At 44.9% G+C, this 21715-nt stretch overlaps 1 protein-coding gene across 2 annotated transcripts in view; it reads left to right on the forward strand.

The window, feature by feature from the left end:
- Positions 1–19292, forward strand: part of PHACTR3 (phosphatase and actin regulator 3) — a 101319-nt gene extending 82027 nt beyond the window's left edge. For both annotated transcript variants that reach the window (XM_041417897.1, XM_041417898.1), the window contains exons 9-13: positions 10932–10987; positions 14957–15018; positions 15769–15909; positions 17137–17213; positions 18704–19292. In XM_041417897.1, the coding sequence (XP_041273831.1) occupies positions 10932–10987; positions 14957–15018; positions 15769–15909; positions 17137–17213; positions 18704–18719 (352 nt within the window). In that variant the 3' untranslated portion in view covers positions 18720–19292. The remainder of the gene's footprint in view (positions 1–10931; positions 10988–14956; positions 15019–15768; positions 15910–17136; positions 17214–18703) is intronic.
- Positions 19293–21715: the final 2423 nt, after the last annotated feature.

The raw sequence follows: 21715 nt of genomic DNA on the forward strand, positions 1-21715 counted from the left end.
GGACCTGTCTGAGCTCCGGGAGCCACTGCCAGCTCCCACAGCTCTGCCTGCCCTTCCCCACCTGCAGTCCCTCCTCAGGCAGGGAACAACTCTGAGCACAACCACGGAGGTGGCACCAGGGGATCCTTTCCTGAGAGCACTCCCAAAGGCTTTGTGTGGCAGCCTTGAGCCTTGGCGGTGACAGTTCGTGTTGTACCACAACAAATCACGGCTGTAACTTCCAAACATGATGTTACATAATTGAATTCTTACATTTTATTCAGTTTTCAGAAGATCAGAATATTTTGTTCTACGTGAAATTTGCCAGCAAATTCTATTTGGATTTTCGTGACCATAGCTAAACACAGGATCCTAAACGAAGTTAAGGAGGGTCCCAGAAGTCTCTGGGGAAGAGCAGGCAGAATATGAGGATGACATTTGAAAACTCAAATCCTGCCTGTATTTTCCTGTAAGTTAGCCTGTCTGCAGTGCTCAGTGTCACAGTGGCATCCAGTGACAAGTCATACTCCTCACCCTATCCAATTTAAAAAACAAAGGAAAACAGAATTACTGAAATATCACTTGCAGAGGGAAGTGAATAAATTCCCAGAGGGGCTGCAAATCTGGTTTTTTAGACAAGACAGTTTGCCATATTCTCCTAATCTGTACAACAGATATAACCACAAGGACCAGCTTTGCAGAGCACTGTGAGAGCTGCTGGTGAAAACACTACAAAATTGATGATTATTGAGACCAGGGGACTCCCACTCCTACAGACTTTTTGGGCCACATATTTGAACTGTCAATGGAATTTCTCATTTCACTCTGCACTGAGAGCAGGAACACTCTTTATATTGAAAACCCAACAGATACCCTCAAGAGAAATTTTGAAAGAAGCAAAATTTTAAAAGCAAATAAGAGTGCAGTAAAGAGCAGGATTCAGAGCCTGCTGTGGGCAAAGGCTGGCGTGGCTCTGGCCAGCCAAGGCTGGGGACAGTGTGAGGCCAAGCTGTTGGTCTGACTGCCCTGGAAAATGCTGGGCCAGCAAAAGTGTGCACGAGAGGAACAGAAACTAGTACAGCAGATGGTGAAATGCTGTCTGCAGGCAGGGATATCCCATCCTTTGCAGAGCTGTGTGGGTGAGTGACAGGCGAGAACTGGAAGGTGCTTGCCTTGCCAGGGGAGCGTTCCCAGCCAGGTTCCTGCAGCCTGGGAGCAGCTGTGCAGCCACACACAGCTCCCAGCAGGGCCTGGCTGTCCCAGCAGCAGCTGCAGCTCCACAAATTGCTGTCATTTAGGTTTTTCCTTCAGGGATTACACAAAGTACTCAGAGAGTGCTGCATTTGCCTTGATTTACTTCAGTAATTCAGAAAGCTGCTCCTTGGCAGCAAACCTGACACTACGAAGGGTTTGCAAGAAGTGTCACAGCATGTCCCCTCCTGCCTGGAGCTGCTGGTTTAGGAGGTTCACAGCCCCATACCCCCAGCTCTGGGGTAAATCCTCACTGCAAAGACACCTTGCAGAGGTTTATTTGTCACCTCCCAGACTTAGCAAATTGCCAAAGGGTCCTTGGTATGCACCTCCATGTGACAGGGAAGGATGTTCTCCAGAGTGCTCACCTCATGGGGAAATTCCCAGCAGCTCCCACGCATGGCAAGAAGGGCCACTCTCAAATCCTTGTGCATCCAGTGAGGGGGGAGGAAGATTGACACACAGCTGACAGCCCACACACACCAATACTTTGTCTGCTCTCTGCAAATCCAGCTGTGGTTTCTTCCAGTGACCCAAATCCCACAGCTGCACATTGCAGTGGCATCTGTTGTAGGGGCAACTGTTTATGGATTAAGTGCACGGTACTGCAGGATCTTAGTGCAGCCCTGAGCATGCCAGCTGAGGCAGGACACACTGGGACACTTCCATCCATGGACAATAACTCTGTCTGTTGCCCTCTGAAATGGCTACAGACAGAACTGACATGTCTCTGTCATCCTGTCCCCATCCTCACTGACTGCCAGGGCTGGAACTGCACTCCTGGCTTCCCAGGAAATTGAGTCACGAGCCCACAGATATTTCATTTTGTACAGGGCACTAAGGTGGCTGACAAGCCAGTCCCAGCCTCCCTGGAGGAGAACAGGCACAAACATTGAATTAGGGTTGTTCAGACAGTGAAGTCAAAATGTAGCTTTTTTATTTTCTTACCTTTCCCCCCCCTTAATTTTTTTATCATAACCCAGTAAGCACCCAGGAGTATTCAATTGTCACTAGGACAGGAAAGTCTCTAACTGAGCTGAAATTTGCCTCTGTCTGCTGCTTATTTCAGACTCCCTCCTGCTGCTCATGAAGTTGCTATCAGAGTAGATTTTAGTATCATTTCAGCAGTAGATATGTAGCTCTGCTTTTTGCTTTTTTATTCTGTGGGAACACAGGGCTCCATTCCTGTTTTAGGAGAGAAAAGAAAGGGGGGAAAAAAGAAAGAAAAATCTCTTGCTTTACAATGAAATGTTATTGACCATTTTCAGTGACCTGCACAATGTGACCAGGTCATACTCAGCACTTGGTTTCTGCTGGAAGACCCTCCAATACCCATTTTATACCCAGCTTGAAGCTCTCCTCGGCCTTCAGCAGAGGAGGGGCACTGGGAGCTGCAACACTCTGTTATTTGAAGAGTGTGTTCTTTCAGCACTTTGCCTTGCTGAGCTATTTTTAGCTTGAAAGTATTCCCCAAACCAGCTCTTTGCCCAGCTGCAAAGCAGAGTAGAAGTGAGAACAAGCTGCTGGTGGTGAGAACAGGGCTGCTCACACTGACATTGCTGCTGAACACGACACTCATCAAACTACAGACAGGGACATGTCTTTGGCTGAACAACCCATTGTACTTTTGTCACTGAGATAACTAAATATTGTAATTCTAAACAGGACAGATTCACTATCCAGAAGCTCTGTTAAACCACAGAGTGGGGAAGCAGGTGGAAGGGAGCTGAGGAACCTGCTGCTCTGAATAAGCAGTTATTACATTTAAACCCCATGTCAGCATGCTAGTTCTTGCATATTAACTAATAACTCAGATGAAATTTAAAGCTGTTATGTTATGTTGGTCCCACAGCATGCAACAGCATCCTCCAAGAGTCCTTATGTGAGTGTGGAGAGAGGTGTGAAAGCAAAAGCCTGCTGGAGGTGGAGGAAGGATGCTCAGCAGCTGCACTGAGCTTTGCAGCAGGGCTTTGAACTGGGCCCTGATCTGCTCCCAGCTGTGCCTGGCTCTTCTTCCTCACACCTTGGGAAAATTAGACACCCAAAGGTCAAATGCAGCAGGGCTTTCACAGGTGGTGAGAGCAGTGATTACCCTCAAGCCTTCTCCACCTGAATCCTCTGACACAGTTAGATCCTGGCTATGTTGTTGTTTCAGCCCACACAGTGCTCACAGCTCTGTGCAATAACAAACCTGTCACAGGGCAGGTCCTCCAGGGACAATGGGTTATGATACAAGGGTCATGCTGGGCAAGTGTGTGGTTTCTATTTCAGCTAAAATCTGAACCCTTTGCAGGGCTCCTATCACAGAAATTATAATGATGGACAGCTGTAATTGCCTGGTAGATGAGTGGCAACATAATTAACTGAACTCGTGCTGATTTGCAGCTTTGAAAATCCAGACAGAACTAAAGGCCAAACAAATAAATAACACATGTGATTAAGGCAACATTTATAGCCTCTGTTGATCTGCAGTTTTCTTATTTGGATGCAAAAAATAGTACATGATGGCACAGAGACACAAATATCAGGGAACTTTAAAGAAGGCCACTCACAGCCTTTACCAGAGCAGCTCACCCTTTTCACACTGCTCTGAGCTCCCTACTGCCAGAGAAGCTCAGCAGCTGGATGATGCTCCAAGGGCTGGAGAGCCTCTGCTTTGGGATTGTTCAGCCTAAGGACAAGAAGCTTATAAGGAGACAGTGTTGGGGCTCTCAGGGATTAAAGGGGGTTCTACAAAAAGAGGGAGAGCAACCTTTTACATGGGCAGGAGGGAATGGTTTTAAACTGAAGGAAGGTTGGGTTAGATGAGAGAAAGAATATTTTTACAGTGAGGGTGGTAAAACATAGAATAGGTTACTCAGAGAGATGGTGGATGTCCCATTCCTGGAAACATTCAGTGTCAGGTCGGATGAGGCTCTGAACAACCTGATCTGCTTGAAGATGTCCCTGCTCATCACAGGGGCGTTGGACAGGATGCCTTTAAAGGTTCTTTCCACCTCAAACTATCCTGATTCCTGTTATGGGAAATGCTGGCACATCAATTCCCACTTTCTACATGATCCAGAATTACCTTGGGGTAAAAACAAGTTTGTGTCTCGGTGTCTGCCTTCTAATTTTGTACAGACAGTAACAGAGAAGTCCCTCCCACCATGGATTTACTACTACCCATAATTGTACATTGCAAGCACAGTCACCCACGCACAGTGCAGTGCGTGGGTGACTCAAAGCCCTGGCACACATCCTCTTCACAGCTACTTATAGGAAGGATGAAAATAAACTTCTTGTTGAATTGAACATGATGTTCTGGCAACAGAGCTGCCTATTTAAGAGGCAGAGCCTCTGCCTCCTGATAGGCAGCAGACACAAGCAGCTTTATGAGAAGCAAAAGCAGGGCACTCCCATTTCTCCTCCCTTTGCCTGGGCTCTGAGAGGGATCCTTCCCACCACCTCCCTTCCCAACTCATCTGCAAAACCACCTGACATGAGGAACAATCAATGCAGTTGCTGCTGGCTACAGCTCATTTACTGATTGCTGGATTGATTGCTCCCTTGTCAGTCCGGGGTCCACAGGCACATGCACGTGTCCAAGTCTACCAGTTCACTCCTCCCTTTGGAGAGGATCAGCAGAATCACATGGATCTTACTAACACCAGCAACAGGATTCCAAAGTGGAACTTTTGGCTTCAGCTACAAATCCAAAAGAAATTCATTTTTGTGGCAATCCTACACACAGATACTGTGCAACAGATTCTGTGAAAAAATACATTTGGGAAACAGGAACACATTTTGGGGACAGATAAGAAACCGCAGAAACCTGAGCTGTTTTTCACTGGATTCTGCTTGAATGCTTGCTTGAGTCTGCCAGGAGGTGAGATACAGACTAATAAGAGGAGAGGAAGAAAGGAAGGAGTGTCTGAGGTGTGGAAGTCAGCACAGCCCCACAGGCACACAGGGGCTGTACCTGTCCCAAACTGGCCTCACATCAGCCATTCTGTGCCCACACCTGCAAACCCTCAGCCAGCTGTGGCTTTGCTGGGGTGCAGCTCCCACAAGGGACAAAGCAGACACTGCTGAGGGTAATTGTGAGGGCAGAGGATGTGGCAGCAGCTCCTGCTCCCAGGACACATTGCTGCATTGCCCTCTGGCAGCAGCCCTGAGTGCTGGTGACAAGCAGATCCTCAGCCTGCTGAGCACTCAGTCACCTGTAACTGTCCAATATGATCAGCCCTTGTGTAGCAGTGCTCCCAAGACATTCATTCTCTTCAATGAGAAGGAGACAACCTGGCGGTGTGAAGCAAATATTGATCTCTGATCAGCAGGCAGAGGCACGTGTGCGAGTCGCTGCCTCCACAAACGTGACCTTGCTCCAGAGGGGAAGAGCCATTTGTGGCTTTCCCCCCAAATCCACATCTGCACTTGTGCTGGTGTCCAGCAGGATCCTGGCAGGGCTCTGATGGCAGAGGGAAGGCTGTTTTGCTGCAGCTATACACCACACATGCTCACCAAGGGAACAAACAAGGCACCACAGCTCTCCTGCCCCTCTGAGAGCAGAGGGAGCTCATGGACATCACAGGATTCCCATGTGCTCCTTGCACTGGGAAAACAAATACCTCGAGGCCATGTGCAAACTGAGCACCTGAGGTGCCTTGAGAGCAGCTGGCTGTACCTGCAGGGTGCTCTGGTGAGAGCCACAGGTGACTGAGCTACCTTGAAATGACCTGCTCCTCTCACCCACAGGAGGAACATTGGGAGAATATGGGTGCAAGCAAACCTTTGGCTTCTTAGAGATTATAATAAATATATGTTATCATCTCTCTGAGCCCAAATTACTTAAGAAAACATTCTAAATGTAGCCTGAAAATACACCCAGAACACTCCCCAATCTTCACACCACTGAAGAATACCTGCTGCTTGAAGGTTTATGCTCACTTTGCACAGAACAACAGTAACACAAAATCTTTGCAATTTTTCTGAACATGAGAAATAGCTGCACATAAAATACTGTGTGTCCATCCCCTTTTACCCCCACACACTTAGGATGACTACTTTAGTGCTATGAGGAAATGTTGGTGTCTGTCCAAGCTTGGAGCATCTCTGACACGTGTGCAGCAATCTCTGAACCGTACCAGACACCACTTGCAGCACAGCGACTCTGGTGCCTCCAGTTGTGTTCAGTTTCCCAGAGGCAGCTGCAGTCACCTCTGAGGTGCTGCCAGTCCCGCTCTCCTCACTGATCTCTTGGCATCCCTTGGTTTAAACTAACAGGGAAGCAAAATCCTGGGCTGAGCACTCTTAATATGAGACCATGGCAATTCCAGTGACACTGGGGGGAAGCTGGACAGAGGTGGGAGCAGCCTGCAAGTAACTCAAGCATTTTCAAGAAAGGTTCAAGATCTTTCCCAAAAGAGCTGGCCCCACAGGTGCTCAGAGGGAGCACTCCTGCCTCACCAGGCAGCACAGAAATACCCAAACCTAGGTTTTCATAACACCCAAGAATAGAAGAGCATTAATTGGCTGGTTTTTTCCAGAAGCAAGAAATAAATGTCCAAATCAGCTGAATGGAAATCATTATGTCACACAGAAGTGTTGGACTACGTGAGTGCTCCCCATGGAGCTCACAGTCACCTTGCTGAAGTGAGTCCACGTGGGGCTGAGTCCCTGGGTGAAAAAAGAACAGAAATGAAAAGCACAAGACTCACCCAGCTGTGACCACGCTGTGTTGCAGCAGTGCTGGAGCCTCCTGTCCAGCTCAGGCCTTCACATGGCAGCTCCAGCCATGGCTGCTGGGCACACGGGAGCCAGGCTGGCCTGGGTGAGCCCTCCTCACCCAGGGACAGGGGACTTCACTGGAGCCACAGGAAATCAGGCAAGACTGATTCAAAATCACCTGCATCAGCCTCATACAAAATCCTCTCTCTGCAAAGCCTGTGAGGACCATCCATAGTCACTGAGGGCTCAGGTTTTAGCCTTCCCAAAGGCTCCTTCATGGCAGGTGCCTGTTTCATCCTCCAGAACCTCACACCAGAGTGATTCTCCCCTGCTCTGCAGTCTGCTGGTAATTGTTATTCAGCTGGAGTCTGTTTCCTTTAAATCTGAGATTTGAGCATCCCCTCTCTGGCTCCTCAGGCTCTCCATGCCCTGTTCTGGTGTGAGGGGAGCCGGGGCCATGTCCCCAGGCCTGGTGTCCCTGGGGTGTGGCAGCGTTCCTGAGGCCACGGCTCCTCCCAGGGATGGACGGTCCCTTCTGAGGAAACTCACTGAGCTTTGCAGGAGGTATTCCTGCTTCTGCCAGAGACAGGATTTCACAGGTATCAGCTTCAGGGAAAACATGAAATAAATATCCAGAATAGAGCACCTGTTGCTCAGAGCCTGCAGCACCCAGAGGCCGGCTCACCCAGGCAGAGGCACAAATTCACCCAAAATGGATCCTTACATTAAAGCTCCTTCAGGAGGGATGTGGATTTTGACAGGAGTGACCTGTGCTGCCTGCAGATGGGCCCTGAAGGTGTTCCTGGGGCTGCCAGACCCCGCTGTGGGGGTGAGGTGCCCTCACAGAGGAGCTCGGGCAGGGCATGCTCTGCCCTGAAGCAGCCACGGGGGTCTCGCTCTGAGGGGTGACCAGACAAGGCCGTGGAGTCACCTCACAAGTGATAAAGTGTCACAGACGTGTCACAGTCGAGATGGCCACAATACCCAGAGTATCCCAGTACAATTTCAGGAGGCTTCGATCCATACAGAGCAACACCACTCCAGGAGGGTGCAAGTGTCTGCCCTTCTTGTTCTTCAGCCCACCCTTTTATGCCCCTCATGTTGATGCACTGCACCCGTGTATCCCCTGTTCCCTTGGTGGTTGGTCAGCACACACTCCATGGCTCCTTGCTCCTTGTCAGTGCTGCTCACCTGCTTTCACCGCTGTGCCCACTGGGGATGGGGCTCTGCCACAGCCCCACCCCAGTGACCCCAAACTGTGCCACACACAGCCCAACCCCAGTGACCCCAAACTATGCCACACACAGAGCCATCCCAGTGACCCCAAACTGTGCCACACACAGCCCCACCCCACTGACCCCAAACTGTGCAACACACAGCCCCATCCCAGTGACCCCAAACTGTGCCACACACAGAGCCATCCCAGTGACCCCAAACTGTGCCACACACAGCCCCACCCCAGTGACCCCAAACTGTGCCACACACAGAGCCATCCCAAGGACCCCAAACTGTGCCACACACAGCCCTGCTCCCAATCCCCACACTCTGCCACACACAGCCCCAGCCCAAACTGTGTGTCTGCAGTGAAGTCCTGCAGAAAGGGGGTCTGGAGCTCCAAGTCACCCCGGGCCAGCTCAGCAGACCCCAGGCTGTGCTCCAGCCCCTGGGACCCATCACTGCCAGGGCACCTGGAGCCCTTCACCTTCAGCAGCTCCCAGCCACCCCACAGCAGCTCAGGAAGGAAGGGAAAGTTGTTTCTGGGCACAGAGAGGCTTCTCCTGAACAGCAGAAATAACAAATAGACCCGAAATGTCCCCAGACCTTGACAGCAACATTGTCAGAGGTTTTTGCCACTTCTCGTTTGATTGTGACTCTCCCTGTCCTTGCTGTTTTCACTCTATCCCCACCTTCCTGAAACCGTGTTAGAAATTTATTTTTAACCAAAGTCCAAAGTCTTGTGACTGTGACGCAAAGTTTGCAAGTGTGGTCTGTATCTCTGAAAAGGCCAGAATAAACCCCTGCAATGCTCTCATGTGCACATATTCCTGTGTCTGTCTCCACCTTTGCCTTCTGCTGAAGGTAAAGCTGAGGGTGTGCGCAGAAAAATGAGCACTTACATGTATTTATCAAAGCCAAAAGGGAAATGGGGTTTAAATAATCATCATACATATTATATATAAATACAGAGCATTCACACAGAATCAAAGAATATTCATATACATTTGCATTCTCATAGTTCTAATTATTCTATTAGGCTTTTAATCTCCCAGTTTAAAAGAGGCCCCTGAAATCTAATATACAGATTTGTGAGAATCTATTAATCTCACATGTCAGGGCTGTAATTAAGAATGGCTGAGAGAAGCATATGAGCAGCAGGTCAGGTGGACCTTTCATTTTCAGAGGAGATGTGCAAGTAAGGCATTCTCCCTGATTTATATGAGAAAATGCACTTTATCTGTTTCAAACAAAACCTAGCTGGACTTGTGTAATTTCTGAGACATGCAGGAAGGAGTCCAAGGGTAACAGGAATTTAAAATACATGTTTAAAGCCTTTAGTTTCAGCATCATTCCTGTTCCAGTTGGGATTATTGCAACTTCTGCTGTTGGAGTATCTGTCCCAGAGGTCAGGAGAAAAGCCTTAGGTGATAGAAAGCATTAAGAAGGGAGAGTGAGAGTTAGGCTGTAGGTGTTTCTGCACAAGAGCTCATCTATCTAAGGTTTCTGTTGGTGTGGATTTGGTGCAGTAGTTGTGGTGCTTTCTGTTGCCAAAGATGAGAGTTTTAATTAAACACCAGAGAGTTTAATTTAAAAAGGGTGAGGAGTTGTTGGTCTGACAACATATGACCACAGAGCTGATTTAGAAGGTATATTGGGTAGGGCTTACAAAACAAGGAAAAACTAGAATTAGGTGATTCTACTGGGTTTTTTTTTTTGTTGTTTTTTTTTTTTTTTTTTTGCAGTGTGTTAACAATTACTTCATTTTTGCATATTTGATAAAATGTAGATCCTGCTACAGCATGACTTTATAATAATTCATTTATATACCCAGCAGAGGAACAACTGCAGCAGTTTGCAGTGTGGTCCCTGCTCTGAGTGCTTCTTTGTGCCTGAAACTTCATCTCAGGCTTGGCAACATCTGCTGGGAGCCGGCGATGAGAATCCCCAGCGCCGCCAGAGCGCGGGCCAGGCAGCATCGGGAGCTCCGTCCGATCTGCTGGCTGCATTCTGACACGAAAGCCAGCAAACGCAGCCTCTGTGTGTGTGAGAGTCTGCCTGCCTAGGGGAGGGCTCCAATTACCTGAGATCCTCTGCAGATATCCAGTGCCTGCTGGGGGAGTCTCATTTAGTATGCGCAATAAAATCGCTGTGGCACCGATCATATGATTGGGAGAGTCAATCCTGAGGCAGCACTACAGAGAAGGGGAGGTGGAACCAAGACACTCCTTCAGACAGCCGGGCTGTGAGCAGCACACGAATTGCACTCAGCAGGCAGGAGCAGAGCTGGGGGATCAGGCTGCTGGATGAAAATCACAGCAAAGCTTTATTTCTGCCCAGCCTGCCCCTTGTCAGGATGCGCCGCTGGTGTGAGTAGAGAAAAGGAAATGCGCTGCTGTGTGTGATTAAAAGGTGAAGGCAGTGATAGAGGCAGAAGATCTCTGTGAAACTCCTTTGATAACCACCTTGAGAGTGAATTTTACCTCTGGAGAGTACTGACTGTCTGGAAAGTGAGATGAAAAGGATGCAGGTTCTGAGGAAGCATTTCACTGGCAGCAGAGCACACTAGAAGAGAACTTTTACCTGCATTCCTGGCACTTGGGAAAAATCATATAAGAAAGAATTCTCTGCCAGGACTCTCTTTTTCCTTCTTCACGAGTCCTGGAGAGAGATTTTGTAGTCCCCTCCTGAGGAAAACACCAACCAGAAGTCAGAATTCTACAGACTTTCCAAAGAACAGGCATGGTACAAAATGTGATTTTGGTGTTTTTCCGCAGGCGACTCAGCCAAAGACCCGCTGTTGAGGAGCTAGAAAGAAGGAATATACTGAAACGTGAGTACTTCTTTTTCCTAAAGTATGTTATATATGTCTGTTGAAATTAGTGATTGCATTTCCAGAACATATTATTTTGAAATAGACAAATTAATTCAATGGGATAATTTTCTGTACCTAAACGTTTTTTTTTTTTTATTTTTCACAAAGACTTGCAATTTGAGGACAAAAAGAATTGTTCAAGTTCAGGCTTTCAAATGATTTGCATTCTGATTCCACTGTTACTGGTGTCCAAGAGGGGAATACAATCTGAGTGTCACAGTGCCATGAGAATTGGAGTGACATTTTTCAAGACATGGATTTTCAGGGCAAACACTGAATAGCACTGCCAATAGAGTGGCTTGCAGAGATGTGATTCTGTCCAGGTCTGTTTACTCATGTCACTGGAGATCTTCCAAAGCCAAGTCACAGATCAGCCTGAGATACCAGAATTATTGGAGGGACAGTCCCAGGCCTGTTACAGGCGCTGCCACAGGGGAGTGTTCTCAGCAGCTCTCAAATTCACAAGGCAAAACTTGCAACTCTTTTCCTAAGTCTTTCCAAGGGATCAAACAAGTGATGGACATAATCCCTCCCCTTAAAACTGCTGAATTAGGGGAAGGGGAGAGACAGCTTTGAAGTTGTCTCCACTATGGATCTCAAAAGGAGAAATCCATCTGCTATTAAGTCTCTTTAGCTCTGAAAGACAAACCCCAGAATGATGTGAACTATAGGTTCTCATTAAACAAGCATAAAACTGTCACACAAGCAGTGCTGCCTACACTGTTTGATTTGTATTTGATAATGAGATTCTAATTCACTGGGAAAAAAGTCATCAGCATTGCATTACCTACAATTTTGTGTCTCGAAACTTTCTTAGTGATTTCTAGGGAAAAACCTTATGCTCTTGCCATTGAAGTTATTTGGAATTTCATTTCAGTTTTCACACAAAGGGGTTCCACAGGCAGCCTTTATTTAGCAGTGTTTTCTGTACAGTTCCAATGCCCACATCACCCACAGTAAAATGAGCTCTATTTTGCATGTGCACAGCTCGAGGAGGAAAGGAAACCCTCTTTGCAACATGGGTGGGTGAACTTGGCCAAACTTCATCTGTCATCTGCTAGGGAGGAGGGAAAATGCAGTAACCCAAGATCCTGAACTATGTGGAGACAGATTTTTAAGAGTCAGTAACCAAGATCTCTGAAAATCTGTTTCTTTGGTTTTTCCCAGGCTAAGGAAAAGCTGATCTACACTGAAAAAATCTGTTCCTTTTTGTTTACTTTTTGAAGTGTGTTGGTTACATCCTTAATCTGGGTTAAACTGACCAGTTTTAATAATAAAAAAGTTTGAATACATTCATATAATGAGCTTAGAGAGAGATAAAGCAGAAAGAAGATAAAGCAGAATTAGAGATACTTCCTGCATACCAGCTAAACATACTGGTCTAGATTTGTATCTCATTTATAGAGCTCCCAGCATGGAGCAGATTTATTGACTTCTGTTGAGTTGCTCAGGCTTTATGCAGGTTCAGCTGGGATCAGAACCACTTCCATTTTATTTTCCTCTGCCATTATAATAAAAGCTGAGTATCCTGTATAGCTGTAGCAGTATAAAAAGCCCTTCAGTGAAATCCCCACAACCTCCTCCAGGTGTAATAAGGGTTTGTGCAATTTTAAGTTGTGCATTTCCCACCATCTTTGATGTCCATAATTGGTGCTGCTGACAGAAGTTCTTTTGTGGACTCAGAATTCACATTTGTACAACTCTGGTAAAAAAAGAAAAACGTACAACTACTGTCACTTTAAAGCAAATCTCAGCAAGATTTGAAAAAATGATTTCTTACCTCTTTTAGGGAGTTGTTTCTGAGATAAAAGTTACACTTAAATTAAAGCAAATCTCAGCAAGATTTGAAAAAATGATTTCTTACCTCTGAGATAAAAGTAATACTTAACAAGCAAACTTAAAGCCAGCACTTTCTTACAATTTTGTTGATTTTCCAACTCCTTTAACCACAGAAACACTGCTGGCTTCTCACCAAGCATGAAAAGCAATGAACTAAAAATCACAGCCCAGGTGTCAGATGTGTCCTTGCTGAACAGAAAGCTGAAGCCAGAGCCAAGGAGGCATCTCTTGAACCCCACTGTGCAGTCCCTGCTTCCTCGTGAACCCAGGGAGATGCTTGAGTGTCACACAGAATGAGTTCCAGCTCTGCACAGGCCCCCTCAGCCCTGGGAGCATCTCTGCTGAGATTTACAAAACCAGCCCTCAGCAGTGAATGGATCTGTGTGGGCAGAAGGATGGTGATGGGAAAAGCCTCTCTGGGCTGGCTGAGTAATAATTCCTGAGTTCTAGAATCCCTTTGCCAGCATTTCATGTCAAATCTCAGGTTATTTTTTTTTTTGTAAAATAACTATTTCTTTTATCTCTTGGAGCTTGAAATAAGCACTGAACTCAAGTGAATAATTTAATATATTTGGAAAAATATCTTTTCATGAGAAATGTGTATTTTTGGCTTTTCTTTAGGAATTATAATCATAGAATCACAGAAAGGTTTGGGTTGAAAGGGACCTTAAAAATCATCTTGTTCCAGCTTCTGCCATGGACAGGGACCCTTTCCACTGGTCCAGGTTGCTCCAAGCCCCATCCAATCTGCCTTGAAGGCTTCCAGGGGTGGAGCAGCCACAGCTTCTCTGGGCAGTTCTTTCACTGCATATCACATCATATCTTTAAAAGGCACTACACCACAGAAAATTATCTATTTTTAATTAAAAAAAATACAAAATAGGAATATCTGCTGTAAAATGGATGAATTAAAGCTGAATGAATAGCTTCTTGCAGGTGTCTCTATATCTAAGAATACCCTCTAGTTTTGAAAGCCTGTTCTTTTACACGTTGCAGACTGAAATAGCTGCTCATCCCTGACACAGCACTAATTTTAGCTGACCTGTTCTCTTTACATTTTGTGCCTTGCCACTGAACTGTAATGCAGCACATTATAGCATTTTAAATTCATTTGATTCCCATTTCTGCCCTAGCCAGGTGGAGCTATGCACTTCTATGTTATTTTAAATATATTTGATTGCATCTCAGTGTCATCTAATGAGTGAAAAAATCAGCGAGAGAAATGCTTCATTGTTAAAAATATCTTGGAAATCCATCTGCAGTGCTAGTGGGTTTTGGAGGCATAGTAGAAATCACGTGTGTGCTTTAACACTGGAAATATCTAATGCAAGAGGTATAATAAACCTCAGAGTAGTACCCAGAAAATCCCTGAATGGTTAAACCTTTTTCTCTGGCTCTGCAGCTTTGTTCAGGTCACGGGCTCACGCCTTAATTTAGTAACAGATAGTACTGGGAATAGAAACGCCATTAACTCCTTTCCTAAGGCAGGGGATCTATTTCTCAGTGTTACAGCACTCTGGGCTATTTTTAGAGCCAGTGTGTAGGAGTTCTCACGGCTGGAATGTTAATAGGCACAACACACAAAGACAGGGGCTGAGCTCAGAGCTCTGCACAGGAATCCTGGCAGGAGGAAGGGGTCTCGTGTCAGGGAAAGCCAAGGTGCCAGCCAGTGCCAGGAGTGATGCAGCCTGAGAGAGCAGGGCTGAGGAGAGAACGGGCTCTCCCTGGAGCTGCTGCAGTGACTCCTGAGCATCTGACAGCATGAATGGCTCCAGCAATATGGGGAGTAAAACAGGATGATTGATCAGCTATGGAGTGTGTTGATTTTCCTTCTGAGGTTTATCCCGCTGGAGCGTTGGTGTGGCTGTTTCATTAAATCCCCGCGGAGTTCGGAGCTGACACTGGCACCGGCGCGGTGTCCTCACGGAGAGGTGACTCCGTGCTCCAGCTCACACCAGAGATGCACTGAGTTACCAAAACACACAACTGCCAGCTGCTCGTTGGGCTGTGCTCGTTATTGCCTGGAACCTGGGAAAACACCAAACTTCCTCATGAGGAAAGTCATCGTCTTTTTTGTATTCTCCGCAGAACGAAATGATCAAACGGAACAGGAGGAGAGGAGGGAAATCAAGCAGAGACTGACAAGAAAGGTAAAATCTTACAATACCTCCTAGCTTTTAGAAATTTAGCAAAATTACTATAATATCACCCAGCCATAGAGGTTGTTATTACACAGAACCTCCCTTAATATGCATCCACCTCAGCAGTGTCTGGTAGCTGATAGCAGTGTCTGGTAATATCAGTTATAGACATACCTACCTTATCCCAGCTAGATGAGATTTAGTAGAATATTTACATATAAACTTACTCAGGAAATGGGTATTGTGGCATATTTGTCAGCTCCATTGCTGGTAAAGGACTTTTTCATTGTAGCAGAGCTGACTGCCTGCTGAACACCAGGTCTGCTCCCATAGTACATTTCTTTTTGCATTTAAAATATTCTCAGAATAAGGACAAGATCTTGTTGTTCTGTTCTTAGAAATCCCTAATGGAATTACAGACCAAATATGCTGATAACTTGTTCAGGCTAGACCGAAATTCTTACAGTAGATCTAGTGCTGAGAATCTCACACAGACAATCTGCCTCTGCCTGTAGTAGAACATCCTCCAGCATCCAGAATTGTCCAGAGATCATAAAAAAATCCATCATGATTCCTTTACATGTTGAAAATATATTTTATCAATATCTGGGTTAAAATATTTTCAGTTTCCAGGGGCTGGGTGGTTTTCCATATTTGTAAATGCACACTGAGCCAAGATGAAAAGAAGCAAATATTGCATTTTTTACTGATTCATTTGTTATTAACCCTGGTTTTATTTCACAAAACTTCTGAATACAGCTTAACCAGAGACCTACAGTTGATGAACTAAGAGACAGAAAGATCCTGATTCGATTCAGTGATTATGTGGAAGTGGCAAAAGCACAGGACTATGACAGGAGAGCAGACAAACCATGGACACGACTGTCAGCAGCAGACAAGGTACTGACAAACCACAGAGTTCTGCTTTCTCCTTGCTTTGTAATGATACATCACGTTCCCAACAGACTTGAACCTCTGCAACATTTCATCTCTCTAAAGTTTACCATGATTTTTTGTGTTGAAATCATACCAATGTAAAAAAAAAAAAGCCTATTTAGTACTCGAAAGGCTTCTACCCACCCACCCAAAAAGGTGGATACAATATTTGGGCTCCAAATCAAAACCATTTCCAGCCAATAGAGTATTAATCTTTATTCTCAGACTGGAAGTTTTGTCCCAAACATGCAAAGATTTCCTCTCCTGTTTCCTGTGAATGCTCAAGGAGGACCCACATTCTCCCGAGCCTGAGCTCTCATTTTGTCCCATCACATACCTGCCACATAGCTGATTCACAGCCCAATTTAAGTGTCACATTTAGAGGCTTCAGTAGTAAGAATAGCTCACCATGATTCCAGCCAAAACACTGGGAAGATTCAGGGCTGCAGGGAGCAGAAGGAGCAGGATGCTGAGACAAAGACTGGAAAATGGCAGACACAGGACTGTTAATGTGACTTTGTGCTGAGATATCAAACATTTTGGTTCACATCCCAGTGTCTCCCCAGTAAGGGACAAATGGGTTTAGAGGACTCATAGAAAAGGAACAGAGCACTTCTACTCCTGTAGCTGCTCTCCCAAACTCTCTAAAATGGTGAATAAGCTATTCCAGAGTAATCAACAGAATAAGCGTTTTATATTTTCCTTGTAGGTACTTTTATTACAATTGGACTTTTCCTGGTTTTACTGTGTCAGTGTTCATGTTTCAATTAACAAGGCAGCTTTAAGAAAGTGACAGTTCTGCTCATACTGGTGACACACATCAGGACGTCAGGGTCAGAGCTGTACCTTTGCATTTGTGACTGAAAAATGGATCAATTTCTTGGCAGCTTCTCCTAATCTTTAATAAATTTTAACTGGAATCTTGTTAGATGTGAGACAACCAGCTCTGAGGTGTTATTCTGTCAGAATTGCTTCTAGACAGCAGTGACCCTCTCAGCAATCAATATCGAATGAGAACTATTGTGTCACCAATCCATACAACCCAAACATTCAGCATTTCTACCAGCAGAGTGCTCTGCTATGCCCAATACTTGGTTTTTCTACCCCAGAAAACTCTTCTGCCCTGCAGCTCTGGGATTTTGCTCACAAGCACAACATAATTTGTTATGTTTTTCTCTTTTCAATTCCTAGGCAGCAATTCGGAAGGAGCTGAATGAATACAAAAGTAATGAAATGGAGGTTCATGCATCGAGCAAACATTTGACAAGGTCAGTTTTCCAGCTGTTTATTTCTGCTGCCTGCTAAAAACTCTGCTTGACTCCTGAACCTGTGGATTTCACTCTTACATGCTGGGTGTGGGAGAATATGCAGAGGGAGGTTAATATTAAAAGAAAATTGGAGCGTTTCTTTTCCTGAAGAGAACCCAATTTTCTGATTTTTTGGGGGGCTTTTATTAGCACATAACAAGAAACCTGCAGACATTCTCCAGAGCACCCCTCAACTGGCATTCCTTGCACCAAAGATAGGACAAAAAAAAGTATATAGCATAGCAAACAATGTGATTTTTTTAAAGTAGAACAACTTAGTACACTGTTTAAAGATCTCTGAATGAAATGTACTTGAGTCTGCAGCCTTGTCACAAACACTGAAAATTCCCTGCTCAGAAATACAGAACTGCACTGACTGTAACAGGCCAGTGCCAATTAGAACAAAGGTAATGCCTTTGTTCTAATTGGATTTGTTCTAAAGGATTCAGCCTGGGGATTTCTGTATTCCCTGTCAGTGCAGTTGCTATTGGAAGGAGCCCCAGGTAACTTGATGACACAACTCCCTGTCAGGAGGAGGTCAGGAGAGAGAGCAGGGCTGGGTTGTTGTCACTCTCCACGTGTGGAGATTCCACTGGGAACCTGCTCAGGGCAGTGCCTGCTCCGTGTGCCAGGGACTCTGTTCAAACACACATTAAAACATTCATTTCCCTTCTTCAAGAGGAGGAACAACATGAGAGGCTGATTCCACAGCCTCTGGTACTTGCAAAAAGGCATCATTAAGGGCAAAGCAGCTTCACTGCATTGATGGAATGAAGGTGGGAAGGGAACAGGGATGGCTGCAGCTTCAGTCTGGCAGTGAGCTACACGTTTCCTAATTGGAGCTACCTGGGGAGTTTGAGTACAGGATAATGAGAGATTTGGAAATTTGTTCAGGATATTAGGAGTAAACAGGCTTCCAATTTACAATTAGTGCTAGGGCGTTACATATGATTGGGGCTTTAATTATGGATCTCAGCCAAAAGAACAAGCCTCCAGAGCAAGAAGAATATTTATTCTAGACTCACAAGACTAGCAAACATTTCACCAACAGTATCTGCTCATACTTTACAAAGCATTTCAACATTATTTAACTCTCAAAAAGAACAAGATCACTGCACAGTGAAGAATATTGCTACCAGTGACAAACTGTGGCTTCATTTACTAAAAGAAAAAACCCACATCAACTACATACCTGGATTTGCAATTGCATTCCCAAAGAAATGCAGACAAGGTACACTGGCCCTGAGGACTGTACCTGCACTGCAGTCGTGCACAGGGCTGGGGAAAATTAAGAGTTGCTAATATTCTTCAGCACTGTCACTGCACATTTAAACAAAATGAATACTTCTGTGGGCTTTTAAAAATTGTGGTAATCTAACATAAAATAATTGAATAAAAAAATAATTGAATTCTATTGCAGTGGTTTGAAAAACGTCTCTCTTTTCTCCTAGATTTCACAGGCCATAGAAATTTTCTTCTGAGAAGAATCTGTCTTTACTTTTTGATATTGCTGCTGAACACACATCAGGGAACGCTGAAGCCTTTCCCTGAGGTTCAGTGCAGGCTCCCTGGACGCTGATGGGACAGAAGGACTCTGCAGTGAAGCCTCTGCAGCGCTTGGGGACAGGACGCCAGCCCCGAGCTCTGGAGGCAGAAGAGTCTGGCCTGTGGAGTGGGACAAGCTGCTGGAAAAGACTGAATGAAGCTCCTTGGAAGAGCCTCCTCCTCTCCTTTCCCACTGAGTGGAACTGGTTTGCAGGCTGCCTTGGAAAAGGAGATGTTGTGCATGTACAGGCTTTACCATTCCAAGGCCTCTGACATAAATGGACATGACACTCTGTCATCCAGTATTACGTTGACAAGACATTTTGAACTTACCACAATTAGTTTGTAAAACACCTAAGTTCATGTTCTAAAAACTAATTTAATGTATTATAATTTCATTCTTTTTTATATACTGTCTAACAGAATCACAGCTGCAAGCATTTTTGATTCCTGTTACTTTTGTTCTTTAATTAAATGACTACTTACTGCAGGAAATGAACATGTTTCCTAAAGCTCTTTTTTCCCCCAGGGATAATTGGGAAGAGATTATAATTATTATGCACCAAACCATTTGACTTCTTCATCAGCACAGGGTCTGCAAAAGGATGATCTCAACTAAGGTTTTCCATCTGGTGGAATAGCAGAAGCTGGTTGTTACACTGCACCAACTGAGGCTCTGACCCTCTAAAAATGACAGTTTGGTTCACTGTTATTCCAAATTACTAAACTGGAACAACCAGAGGCAGAAATGTAACAATATACTTTGATGTTTAGCAAACAAATGGTTTTAATGCTTTCTTGACAGTAAGAAGAAAAAAGTTACTAAATGCTAATAAGAAAGCAAACAGAACTGGTTGAGAAAAATGTAAAGCCAGACATTTTAAGAATGCCTGACGTGGAGAAGCACCTGAGGATTTACTCAATGCTACTAAAAAAATACTTGTGAGAAAAATAACACATTGATAGGCAGGAATCACATGTGATGAGACAGAAAGAAATGGTGAATTTCTCACCAGACAAACATTTCTCTACAAGACACTGAAGTGCTGCCATTCTAGGGAGCCATGCAATGTTAAAAACTTGAAAAAGGCATTCTTGGTCCTGTAGCTTCATTGAGATGATCTCCATGAAGTGTGAAAATAATAAAATGCAGTTTGTCAAAGTGCTTGTATAGACTACTACTGAATTGCTGTGAGGTGGGGGACAGCCCCCACACAGTGACAGTTCTGTCCCAGGTGGGGATGGAATCACAGGAACTGGAGCTGCTCCTGGAGAAACTGCCAGGCAGGAATGGAAGGTAAGGACACACAGTGCAACACAAAATCTGTGTCAGTGCAATGGGAGAAGGAACTAAGGACTCCTGGGAGAGGTGGTCTCAACATTTTAATGTTTGTCGTACTTGACTATCAGCTGAAGGCTTGAATGACCCCATCACTTGGTCCAAAGATGTGGTTTTTTCTCTTTATTGTAATTTTTTAACTTGCTGGCTTTTCACAGAAATATGTAACATCATAACTAGCCTTTTAACATACACATATCTAGCATTTTATTATTAATAATATAGGAGTAATTCTTAACAACAATACAATGATAGTCCAGGTGCAATTTACAAAAGGGCTAAAGAGAAAGGAGAGCAAAGTTTCATCAGCAGAAGAAGCATTTTCAGTTTGAAATGAGCCGCTGTTAACTACAAACTAAACCTGGCTAATAACCCATGTACAGTATGTCCTGTTTAGCAGGGATGCACACTTCCACTGGCAATAAATATGATACAAAACACATTAATATTATGTTGAAAAACATAACAAAAATAAGTTAGCAAGGCTAACTTGGAGCAGGTTTTCAATGCCAAACAGTGCCCCTGAGCTGTCACTGCTGCAGCTGAAGCCTGGGGTAGCTCTGAGTGGCTCCCTGCTCTGATCCTTCCTCAGGCAGCCCGGCCTCGGCTCCGCTCCTGGGGAGGCACAGCCTGTGACAACTCCAGAGGCACGGAGCCCTGGCACTCAGCACTGCCCGCTGCTGCTGGGGGGCTGTGGAGCTGTCTGGACACTCCCTGGGCTCCTGCTGGAATTTGGGATCACACCTCAGAGGGCACATTGGGCTCAGGGAGGCTGTTCTTCCTCCCAGCGGGAAAGGGAAACAGGCCTGCAGTGCACAATTCCTGCCAGTAACTAAAAACAAGGCAGGAGTATTTTTTTCCCACATGGCCTCGTTTTAAGAAAGATTTTGGGCCTTGCAGTGCACTTTTAAAACCTTGTACAGTTTAGAGGCAAGTCCTGTTTCATTCAGATGAAATTCAATCAGAGCAGTGGAAAGAAAAGTTTAACATCTCAAGGAGTCCATCTAGTGGAGATCACAGTGAGCACAGGCCCAAAAAACCCCAACCACACAAAAACCAGAAGCTCAGAAAACATTGGTACACTGATGTAAAATGGGATGAGTTGACCAAATTATTTACTGTAAATTTCAGTGTAATTATTTCCAGAGAGACAGCACAGCCTTGTGGCTTTAAAATTCTTACCCAAAATATTTGCACAGAAGCTTTATCTGACTTCTTACTGATTCAGAGGAAAATAACAATGACATTGAGTAAAAAACCCAACAGACAGCATCTGTTTTTCTTGACTTGTTTAATAGAACTATTTGCAACAAGTTCCAACACAAATGTTCAGAGTGTTCTCTCAGAAAATCCTGCTGAAGTCTAACACCACAGACTAACAGGACTGAGATCAAACCGGGAGGTTTGGTCCCTAAATAATTCCTGGCTTGTATTCTGGATCAGACCCAAAACATAGATTCCAAGTGAAATTCAAAGTGATTTCTCTGAAAGTCACTTAAGTAATGTATAAAAATTGTTAAAGATTTATGTAAAAGTAGCATGTGCTAAAAATAAAATGGCATATTACATTTTAGCAGAC

This window comes from Onychostruthus taczanowskii, unplaced genomic scaffold (genome assembly GCF_017590055.1).
Source record: "Onychostruthus taczanowskii isolate IOZ18803 unplaced genomic scaffold, ASM1759005v1 scaffold57, whole genome shotgun sequence".
NCBI lineage: Eukaryota > Metazoa > Chordata > Aves > Passeriformes > Passeridae > Onychostruthus > Onychostruthus taczanowskii.